This window comes from Cylas formicarius, unplaced genomic scaffold (assembly GCF_029955315.1).
Source record: "Cylas formicarius isolate icCylForm1 unplaced genomic scaffold, icCylForm1.1 PGA_scaffold_6__28_contigs__length_40554024, whole genome shotgun sequence".
Lineage (NCBI taxonomy): Eukaryota > Metazoa > Arthropoda > Insecta > Coleoptera > Brentidae > Cylas > Cylas formicarius.
In genome coordinates, this window is record NW_026844347.1 from 35,043,253 (window position 1) to 35,053,189 (window position 9,937).

General features: G+C 35.1%; 4 protein-coding genes across 6 annotated transcripts; 1 reads left to right on the forward strand and 3 right to left on the reverse strand.

Moving 5' to 3' along the window:
* Positions 1-229: 229 nt before the first annotated feature.
* On the reverse strand, positions 230-1,845 carry LOC132703638 (E3 ubiquitin-protein ligase Hakai). 2 transcript variants are annotated; one of them, XM_060673017.1, is made up of 4 exons: positions 1,558-1,845; positions 1,319-1,506; positions 1,008-1,268; positions 230-947 (listed from the first exon to the last, which is right to left on the reverse strand). In XM_060673017.1, the coding sequence occupies exons 1-4, from the start codon at positions 1,772-1,774 to the stop codon at positions 507-509; spliced, it is 1,107 nt and encodes a 368-aa protein (XP_060529000.1). In that variant the 5' UTR covers positions 1,775-1,845; the 3' UTR covers positions 230-506. The 2 variants fall into 2 exon arrangements, with proteins under 2 accessions (XP_060529000.1, XP_060529001.1); XM_060673018.1 differs by having other exon boundaries at positions 252-947; positions 1,564-1,845.
* Positions 1,846-2,653: 808 nt separating this feature from the next.
* On the reverse strand, positions 2,654-3,517 carry LOC132703640 (uncharacterized). Its single transcript, XM_060673020.1, has 2 exons — positions 2,820-3,517; positions 2,654-2,768 (listed from the first exon to the last, which is right to left on the reverse strand). The coding sequence occupies exon 1, from the start codon at positions 3,372-3,374 to the stop codon at positions 2,889-2,891; it is 486 nt and encodes a 161-aa protein (XP_060529003.1). The 5' UTR covers positions 3,375-3,517; the 3' UTR covers positions 2,654-2,768; positions 2,820-2,888.
* Positions 3,518-3,687: 170 nt separating this feature from the next.
* On the forward strand, positions 3,688-5,488 carry LOC132703639 (transmembrane protein 115). Its single transcript, XM_060673019.1, has 3 exons — positions 3,688-4,597; positions 4,648-4,821; positions 5,124-5,488. The coding sequence occupies exons 1-3, from the start codon at positions 3,894-3,896 to the stop codon at positions 5,326-5,328; spliced, it is 1,083 nt and encodes a 360-aa protein (XP_060529002.1). The 5' UTR covers positions 3,688-3,893; the 3' UTR covers positions 5,329-5,488.
* A 109-nt stretch (positions 5,489-5,597) lies between these two features.
* On the reverse strand, positions 5,598-9,657 carry LOC132703634 (protein aurora borealis). Of its 2 annotated transcripts, XM_060673011.1 has the most exons (5): positions 9,428-9,657; positions 9,078-9,373; positions 8,772-9,008; positions 8,506-8,715; positions 5,598-6,990 (listed from the first exon to the last, which is right to left on the reverse strand). In XM_060673011.1, the coding sequence occupies exons 1-5, from the start codon at positions 9,643-9,645 to the stop codon at positions 6,563-6,565; spliced, it is 1,389 nt and encodes a 462-aa protein (XP_060528994.1). In that variant the 5' UTR covers positions 9,646-9,657; the 3' UTR covers positions 5,598-6,562. The 2 variants fall into 2 exon arrangements, with proteins under 2 accessions (XP_060528994.1, XP_060528993.1); XM_060673010.1 differs by having other exon boundaries at positions 8,772-9,373.
* Positions 9,658-9,937: the final 280 nt, after the last annotated feature.

Below are 9,937 nucleotides of genomic sequence, written 5' to 3' on the forward strand. Positions count from 1 at the left end.
TATTCCAATTTTATAACTTTATTGTAACGACCATTCAACAAATTTTAATTGTATGTCTTATCTATACTGTGAGCACAGAAAAAATTAATTTTTCCATGACTTTGACATTTCCTTCCCATAGAATTACGATAAATAATTTTTTTTTTAAATAAACAGATTTTCCGAAGAATTAAGCCCAAATTTGTTTTACTAGTGAGTTAATGCTTTGAATAAGTACTGGCACCACTGCGACATGATGTCTTACTGTCTAGACAGAACTGATCGTACATCACCGATCGTTAACGATGGGTAAACTATGAAACATGCTATAAATATTTTTCATATTTCACGGTAGTTTCAAAAGTTTAAATCAATAAGTCAAACATGTTTTACACTTTTTTTATTACACTGAACTTTACACCCATAAAACCATAAGCCAGAATTAAAAAAGTCTTATTTACTATGACAGAGCAAAAGCAAAAACGCAAGAGAGTTTTCAGTAATTTTCAAGAGGAAAGAAACAACTTTCAGCGGTAATATTGTTGATTATTTGTCCACTGCGGTGGTGCAGCAGTGTAATCATACTGTTGTGTTGCTCTCTGGGGTACCGTAGCAGCAGCAGTAGTGTACTGTGGCTGGGTGGGGGCAGCAGTCCCCGTATATGTCGGATAGGTTTGAGCTGGACTGTAAGCAGGTGGTGCAGTGTAATACTGAGGCTGTGCTTGAGGTGGTGGTATATGCATCGGTGGAAGTGACTGATTGTAATTGGTAGCTTGGGAGTATTGGTTGTAGTAATTCTGGGAAGGTGGAATAGTATCTTGCACCACTGGGGTTGTTTCTTGAATTGGAACAGTAATTAAATTAGCCCTAGCACGTCGTCCAGTTAAAGTTGATGTACTGGATCTAGGATCGTTGGCTAGATTTGGCTTAGGACGCAAATTTGTACGTTCAGGTTCTGGCACTACAACCTGAAACATGCAAAAATGATTAAGGTGACAAAAGTTGATTGAAAGAAAAGAATAATTTACTTCAGCTTGTTGTTGGATCTGTACGGGCTGCTGAGCACCAATACTTGATACATGTCTGTGATTAATATGTGCTTGTAAATCCCTCTGTGACAAGTATGTTCTGCGACAACCTGATGTTCCATATCTCGTTCCACCATGCGAACACATAAACACAGTTCCAAGACCAGTTTGTTCAACCCTTGAAACTTTCTCTAGGCACCTAGGACACTGCTTATGCTCCTTTTTTCCACATGCTAAGCAAAAAACATGTTTGCAGGGAATCTGAAATATAATCATACTTTAGACGACCAAAAATTATTTAATTTAGTTACCATTCTGCCATATATCAAAATTGGTTTTAAACATTTATCACAACAATGTATCATAGGATTTAAAACTTTCTCTCCAATTAAATTGACTTTATGGTCCCAATTTAACCTTAGCATTGGCTCTGGAGGACCTCTATTAATAGTTGTGAAGGTTGGTGCTTCCAACTGAGAGATATCAGCTTCCAAATCAACTAAAAAACACCAAATACCAAAAACAATATATAAATAAATATAAAAAATACAGTTACTTGGAGGAGGTCCCGTTTCCTCTTGCGCTTCGGGGGCGTCGAGCTGTGGCTCTTCCACCGGTTCCTCCACTAGGGTTTTATTTTCAATTTCTTCATCGCTTTCAATTACTTTAAGCGCTTTTTTTCCTCTACCCCGGCCCCTGCCGCGACCTCTGCCCCGTCCTCTTCCACCTCTACCTCTACCTCGGCCCCTTTTCGGTGCATCATTCATTTTCAAATAAAATTGTAGGAAACAGAAAAGAATTTCTCCTCTGTGGATTTATTAATGAACCTAGGTTAGGAAATAAAATTTAATTCATGGTCTGTGATGCAACCATAGATATAAAATAACGGGAAATTTCCTGGAACAATGTACATTGTACATGTCGATGTCACTCTAGGAAGTGTTGTCCCAGCCCATTTCCAAAAAATTTTGAAACATTAAAATAAATATTTTTAGCGTTCATATTTTTCTCGGCGCTATTTTTACGATATCAGTATCGAAAATCTTTAAGAAAGAAATGGAAGTTTTCTCCGCGGTGCATTGACCCCATCGTCTTGCCAAAATTTTGATTTTTATTTATTACAAAATTACTGCGGTGATTCTGTGGAAACCATAGCACTATTGTATCAAGGTTGTATTTAGTCCGCTGCAATCAGTTATCCGTCTGCTTCAATTTGTAATAGTTACAAACCTAGTGCTAGTTCGAGTGAATCTGAGTCGTACGGTTCCGCCATTTTCGTTATTTGCGCCCGGGAAATCACTGAAACGAATTTCCCTAGACGGATGTCGGTACCGGCGGGTGCTTAGTTGGCTTATCTTACGTTCGCTGTTAGTTCCCGGTATTCATTTGTGCTCGTATAAGAAATCTGTAACGGGCAATTTATCACCTTAGTCATGCCCAACTGTTTGTGAAAAGTATTAAGAATAAGAAACCCTATGGCACAGACTACTAGACTTTTGCGTCTGTTAATCATGACTGTCGTTTAGGTCGCGGCGAACTAGATAAGCACTTATAAGAATTGAATTTTGTGGGAATGTAGCTTTTAAAAATGTCGTTGCTTATGTGAATATTTATGCTTATTCAGAAGATAACAAAAAAATATCAAGTTGGATGGTTTTTTTCAAGGATTTATTTTGTTTTGTAACTTTCAACAAACTTCTAATTTCTATTGGCAAAACTTTCCTTCAAAATTTTGGATATGTGGGTTGTCAAATGTTGAAACTGAAAACAAAATAATACACAATACTGAAAATAAATAATTAGATTTTTAACCTTTAAAAGTTAACTGTGCATTCCAACAAGCAAACTATTAATATAGAAGATTTCAATGCAATTAAAATCTTAAACTCTTCTTGATTTCTTTCTTCTAACAGCTGGTGCTTCTTTAAATAATTGAGTACCTTCATCATCAGATCCTGTAGTGATTTCCCAGATTCTTAATTTGACTGGCAAGTAAAATAAGGCAAATAAAGTTCCCAAGTTCAATATTAAAGGAAAAATAACGGTCACATTTAAAGTTACGGATCTAAAATAGATGCTTTCACTTAAGTAAAGCAAAACGCTGGTCATCAGAGCCCATTTTCCTAAATCAACAACTGGTTTGCAATAAATGTAAAGAGTGGTGTATATTAATGAAACAGCTTTTAGCAACGCAAAAATTCCCAATATTCGGGAAGTGGTAAATTCTTCGTCATCGTATTCTAAGAATGTCTTGCTTAGAAATGATTTTTTCTCGATAAAACTTCTGATCGTCGTGCCAAGATCCATAAAAGCTATGAAACCAATCCAGCCTCTGAAAGCGTATAATATTTTGCTGTTCCCATCCATTGTTTTCCGCACACGCCCAATATCATGCCTAAATTAAGTTTAAGCAAAACACCTTAGCCCATATCGCATTTAATCATTGTTTTTTCTTCATGTTACTGCAAAAAAATAAAGGCTAACCAAAAAAAAGTTCTGTTCCTGAGGCCCTAACCTAAAAGAAATCTTTCGTCTTCTTTACTTTTCTTGTATAAATTTGTAAAACCCAAATTCTTCCAAGGCGTTTTTTAATCCCATATACGTCATTCCTTTGCAATTTAACTAAATTAACTAATAAATTGAAATTAGTTTTAAAATGGAATTTTAAGAAGTTGACCGGATTTTGGCAATACACGAATGCTATCAAGCCAAATATGAATATACCAATATATATACTGTGCTTAATTCATATTAAAAAATAATAGCTCAAAAAAGTTTCGCAAATATAAATAAATAATAATGCCCTAAAATTTTCAACATTTAGAAAAAAGTGACTAACTGTATAAAGATTCTATTGGAATAAAACATAACCTAAATGATTTGACAATGGCTATGTTTAGGGCTTTGGGAAGGAATATTCCCTATTTAAACCAGCAATTCGTGGCCTTATTAGGAAACACTAGTACATCAGTTAAGTTCATTTGCGGAGTCGTGCTTCTCAGTTATGGACTTTCTTATTGGGATATTGCTGTGGACGTTATATCAGTTACTCCTGGATATATCATACCACCTTTGAGAGTTTGGTCTCTTTTTACATTTTGTTTTATGGAAATACATTTTTGGGAAGTTTTGGTTGATATCATTACGGTGGGGCTATGTGGAAAGCTGTTTGAACCGTTATGGGGTCAGATGGAAATGACGACTTTCTTTGCTCTTGTAAACTTTGGAGTGGGAATTTTTACCACAACATTCTACTTTATTTTGTATTATTGTACATTTAATGCAGAATTTCTTTTCAACATATATATCCACGGTCTCGCAGGCTACGTCGCTGGCGTGAGTGTAGCTGTGAAGCAAATAATGCCCGATTTGATTATTATGAAGACTCCTTTGGGAAAACTAACTAACAGAAATGTACCACTAACTGTGTTTTTCCTTTCAGTAATACTTAAACTTATAGGCTTAGTTGATGGGACTTATCCCACAATGTTTTTTGGAGGTTTGTTGGTTAGTTGGGTCTATTTACGATTTTATCAGAAACACAGCAATGGAACGCGCGGAGACATGGCTGACTATTTCACGTTTGCAAGGTATCATTAAAATATTTACAGCTTTCAATATTTTTCAACATTTTTTCTAGCTTTTTCCCAAATGTGATTCAACCACCAATAGCAGTGGTTAGCAATAGTGTGTACAATATTCTAGTCAGGTTGGGAATCTGTAAGAGAAGTATACGGAAATTTGACATGTCAAATCCTACAGGCGTCACTGTTACTGTTTCAAATGTGGATCAGCATGACATGGAAAGAAGGAGGTAATACCTTCTATCCTCTGAATATTTATAAATGTAGCTTTTGTGAAAAATGTCTATTCCAAGCTGCATTTCATGTAATCAGTCTATATCTGTGAATTAAAAAACCCAGAGCACTTTTTATAATGTTACTTTTTCGAGGCGTTAAGTGAAGTACATTTTTTAATTAAAAAAAAACTCAAAGTTATTTTTGTTGTACAGCTGGTTGCTTTTAAAGCTAACTGAAACTAATTTTTAATGAACTTTCCGGATTTTTTAAATTGCGGCAAAAATTTTGCAACTAATCAGGGTGATTGTTTTTTCAGGCAAATTGCTTTGAAAGCCCTAAGTGAGCGCTTGTCAAAGTCTTACAGTGATAAGCAACCATTGCTACCTCTAACGTTGAGCACGAACAAAGTATCATTACCGCCCACCGTTATGCAAAGCACGTTGGCGCCCGCGCCACAAATCCAACAGTTGGTATCGGTTTCAAAGCCATCTACATCAAATCTACCCACGACCGGCACCTAACCTAACCTGCAGTCTGCGGGTTTATTACCTTTGTGGATTCAAACTTTAGATGATGTAGATATTTAAGGTCGTTACCTGTAAAATAGTGATACAAGTGTTTTTTTTTTTAATTTAATTTCATCCTTTATAGCATTGTAATTCTGTAAATACAATCTGTAACTGTAAATTTGACATTCAAAGTTGATTTGAAGATTATTTACAAATAAAATTACAGCGCCTGTTGAAGAAAAATATATTGGGGAAGGAAAAGAAAATTCAATAAAATTAATACTTTTATTCAATTATTTTTACATTGCACACTTCAAAAAAAAAATATCCCAACCTTAAAACTATTTAGATACTGAGTTAAATATTAGAAAATGGCAGTGAATAATATAAGTCCAAATATTATTTCTTATTATTAAAATTATTAAATAGTTACCTAAAGAGTCGGTTTTAAAGTTGTCACTTCTCAAAATAACACCCGTTAATTGAATTAATTTAATATACATAAAATTTTACTAATCAAAACTTTCCCTTATAGTGTACAAACCAAATTCAAGAAATTTTAAAAAAATATTCACAAAAATCCCATCACATTTACAAGCAGTTCATTTTATATAATAAATATCACCTTTTTTTTTAAACAGCATTTTCAGACTTTCCTAATTTTATGTAATAAATTCTTTTAGATTGGCACAAAGGGAGTCGATTGCTTATTTGCGGTAGATAATCAAGATTATACAGGAAGCGGGATGGTGATAAAGGAAAGCAAGGGGAGGGGGGGCACGAATCATAGCTTTCGTGACGTCACAAACTATTATACACTAAATAACTCTAGATTTTCCCCCGGTCGTCCTTTTTTTCGGACGCAATTTGGTTGTTATCCGGACTAGGGTATCAAAAAGCACCATTAACCAATAAGAAGCGGTAAGGACTTGCAAAATAAGCGGTGTTATTGCTCTAAACTTCAAGGATAAGGAAAGGCTTTAAACCCTAAACATTTTTTATTTTGCTACCTTCCGAAGCGCCGTTTCAAAATTACAAAATATGCGACGTCACGCGTGAAACGGGGGTGGCGGAGTTTGGGAATAACGAAAATTTCCGCGTCTTGAATTTATAATCCGTTGGACCTCAAGTTTACTTAGTAGCAAAAATATTTTTTTCTAAACAGTTACTTCAATATTCATGGATAGTGGTCCCAGTTTATTTATTTTAATGAAATAAATGGTCAACAATATTTTTATATAGTAAATCAATCGTAAATTATACATTCCGACGCGAATGCTTTCCTTCTGCTGGGAGTCGAAGCGAAAACATTTGTGTTACCACTAAAATCATTCTCGACATTCGAAAACGTACCAGTATGGTACCCACCGTCTGTCAACTCGTCGCGATATGCTTTTCTCCTACCTTGCGCTACACTACAGGATGTTGCATATTCCTTCCTCGAATCGATGTCGACTTCGTCGTTGTGCTTAAAACTGTCGCTAAGTCTTTTCCTTTGATTTCCGAATATTTTCGAATGAGGAGTGTTTGAGTTCGAAACGTCCATTGCGTCCTCCGAAGAATCGCTGACGGACTCTGACGGCAACGAAACGTGCTTGTAATCCATACTCCAGTTCGAGGCGTTCGAACCCGTACTGCAGATTTCCACAGGTTTGATGGGCGACAGGCTGCATTCTATATTATACAGAGTAACTTATTTTATTATTATATTATTTTTATAAATTATTAATTCCCCGAAAACAAAAACCAAAATTTTGACGATTTTTTAAAAAGTTCTGAATTTTTCTGGATTCCGATGCTACAATTAAACAACTTTTTTTCCCTTGATTATTTTTTGTAATGTCCTCTAAATAAAATTACATGTTTCATCTCGCAAGCGAGATACAAAAAAAATTCCTGAGCCCAAAAAGGCCGGTATTTTTAGTTGCGTAATCTGAAATATAAAAAATCAGTGGCTCCCGCTTATCAAAAATTATATAGTATACGGAAAATAGCGACTTCTAATAGCAATGGCGTTTAAAAAACCATCGAAATCTTTACCAATTTTCAACTTCAACTTCATTCTGTTCAATATGGTTTAAAATGTTAGTCATTTTTTAGTCCCTATAACTGCCACTCCTTATCATTTACTTGTCCCAAGCTGCATTTCATGTAATCAGTCTATATCTGTGAATTAAAAAAACCGGGGCACTTTTTATAATGGTACTTTTTCAGGGCGTTAAGTGAAGTACAATTATATAAATATTTGAAAATAGCAAATAGCAAAAGAATGAGATTAGCTTGTATTTTATTGTACTTGAACTGTCAATTTACATATTTGTACTTGACTAGTTTAGAAACATCTAACTTCATCGTACCAAAGAAGTGGTTTCTGTGGTCGCTACACATTTGAGTCCCTGGTATGAATGTAAATTTTTATAGCAAACATTTCTAAATTTCCTTTTGGATTCTTCAAAAATGAAAAAATATTGTCCGAATTTGACGATAGCGAAGCCTTAGTGCTGCTGCGGGAGGCCTAAACCAAGTTTAAAATTTCAATATTTCTATCAATTTAATTTTTAGATGGAGAGTAGGTTAGCACGAAACCTCATTGATCATCAAAAATATCATCCAAAATAATAGTCATTAAATACATTTTCCATTGCGATAAACAAATTTTTTTTTCTTTTAAATAACGAAGGAAACCCAGATTTAATCTAATCTTTTAACGAACCGATCCTAGCAGTGGTGGTTAATAACAGTAAAAAACGAACTTTTAACATAATATCAACAAAAGTTAAGGTGCAAAAGCTAAAAATGTTAAATTGTTATACTGCGTCAAAAAAAAAAAAAGATTAGAACCCGTTAATAACCAATAAACTTACATAAGTACTATTTAAAAAAATTCTGAATTCTTCGTGGGTCTGTTGTTAAATAAATTAAACTTGCTGACATCATCAACCAGGTCTTTATTTACCAAGATGGAAATTACTCATCCGAGAAAATGTTCACACCCCTTCTGTTGCTCCGCCCCCCTCAAACAGTACATAAGTGTGCGAGCTAGTTTAAGTTAAGCACTGAAAAAGCCGACAGCATGATTGGAGAAACTTCAGCAAGTTCGATTTATCAACTGACCCAGGAGGAAAAAAAAAGAATAAAATTTCATAAGCCTGAAGGAGACAATATTAGAAAACTCATACAATTAATTACCATTTACAGCTAAAACGCTCATATGTTCGTTGTTCTTTTGGTTGTCCACATCCGGCACTATCAGGCTAATGTCGACGCTCATTTTGCTTGAGAAATCTAACCTACAAGCTGACTTGGAAAGACGGGTAAGCGAATTTCTCGCTATGGGTGACAGTGTGCAGTCTTTGAGTTCAGGTATGTTACAAGGAGACAGTTGCAAGGGAGAAACTCCTGAAATGGAATATAGTTTATGACCATTTGCACTTTCAAATCTTTTCAATAGCTACCTGTAGATAATGCGGGAGGAGGCAGTTGCGATTGAATATCTCCGGGCATCTGAGCATTGTCGTCAAATTCAAACAACTCCCTGTATAGAGGGCAATTACTTATATTTGTATACTGTATATATTCCCTATCTACATTCGACTGTTGTTGGTCTTCAGTGTATGTAAAAAAGGGCTTTAGAGCTTTTTCTAACTCTTTAGGAAGCACCGGTGGCAGTGTTAATACAGTCTGACTTGTACCTATGAGACGGTCACCAATATTTCCCAATGAAAGTACAAATATTTTAATAGTTCTAAGAAATAAATTACCATTGCAATACTGTTTGGTGGGCGATGATTTCTTTGGAGTTCCAATGGATCCCTCGCAGTCTTTTATTAAAGGAACACTTTTAGAGGCCACATTCATGGGGCTAGGAACTATCTCTTTCTCGCTAAAGAAAGTATCAATTTTTTGTTGGACTAGGGATTCAGTATGAGAATCTGCTGTGCTGACGTGCTGACTTAGGGTGGCTTCGTCGATATCGGCAGGCTTTAAGATAGAATAATCGTCGATGGTCCACTTGAACTTTTGTTGAGGCGTAGAATACTGGGTGAATACGTTGGGACTGTAAATAAAAGTTTCTCATAAACACAAATTATTTAAAACATCAAAAGGTCACCTAAACACGGGCAAATGTAATCTGTCTAACAAATGATTTTCAAATGGATTCACTATTTTCGCAAGACGGGATGGTGGGGTCGAAAAATTCTGTACACAGGTGAAATGACTCTCGCAAGCTCTAACACCATCTGATATTCGTTTTCCGAAAATACCGACTTCCGATTTCGGTGTCATTTCTTTTTCGGGCTTTTTAGTTAGATGTTTAAAGTCCATCATGCCTATAAAAGTCAGTACAACGACCTCAAATTTGAAACTATCTATGCATAATGGAAATTTCACCCATCTACTTCGAAATCACAAATTTCGAAATAGCTGCATTAACGTACTCGTACAACCGTTGACTAACAGTTACTTTGAATTTTTGAAATTCGTGTTCTTTGACCCACAGTTCGATTTATTTGTCGACATAAAAAGATCATAACATAATGATACTATCATTGCAACATTTAAAAATCGAGTTACTGAAATTAACGAGAGAACTGAACAAGTTAATTTATATATTTAACTA

Coding starts and splice junctions, on each gene's coding strand:
- LOC132703638 (XM_060673017.1), bottom strand. CDS start 1,774: ATGAATGATGCACCGAAAAGGGGCCGAGGTAGAGGTAGAGGTGGAAGA. Junction 1,507..1,557: donor GGGACCTCCTCCAAGTAACT/GTATTTTTTATA, acceptor GGTGTTTTTTAG/TTGATTTGGAAGCTGATATC. Junction 1,269..1,318: donor TTTTGATATATGGCAGAATG/GTAACTAAATTA, acceptor ATTATATTTCAG/ATTCCCTGCAAACATGTTTT.
- LOC132703640 (XM_060673020.1), bottom strand. CDS start 3,374: ATGGATGGGAACAGCAAAATATTATACGCTTTCAGAGGCTGGATTGGT.
- LOC132703634 (XM_060673010.1), bottom strand. CDS start 9,645: ATGATGGACTTTAAACATCTAACTAAAAAGCCCGAAAAAGAAATGACA. Junction 8,716..8,771: donor TCCTCCCGCATTATCTACAG/GTAGCTATTGAA, acceptor ATTCCATTTCAG/GAGTTTCTCCCTTGCAACTG. Junction 6,991..8,505: donor GAGCGTTTTAGCTGTAAATG/GTAATTAATTGT, acceptor TGTATAATATAG/AATGCAGCCTGTCGCCCATC.
- LOC132703639 (XM_060673019.1), top strand. CDS start 3,894: ATGGCTATGTTTAGGGCTTTGGGAAGGAATATTCCCTATTTAAACCAG. Junction 4,598..4,647: donor GACTATTTCACGTTTGCAAG/GTATCATTAAAA, acceptor CATTTTTTCTAG/CTTTTTCCCAAATGTGATTC. Junction 4,822..5,123: donor CATGACATGGAAAGAAGGAG/GTAATACCTTCT, acceptor TTGTTTTTTCAG/GCAAATTGCTTTGAAAGCCC.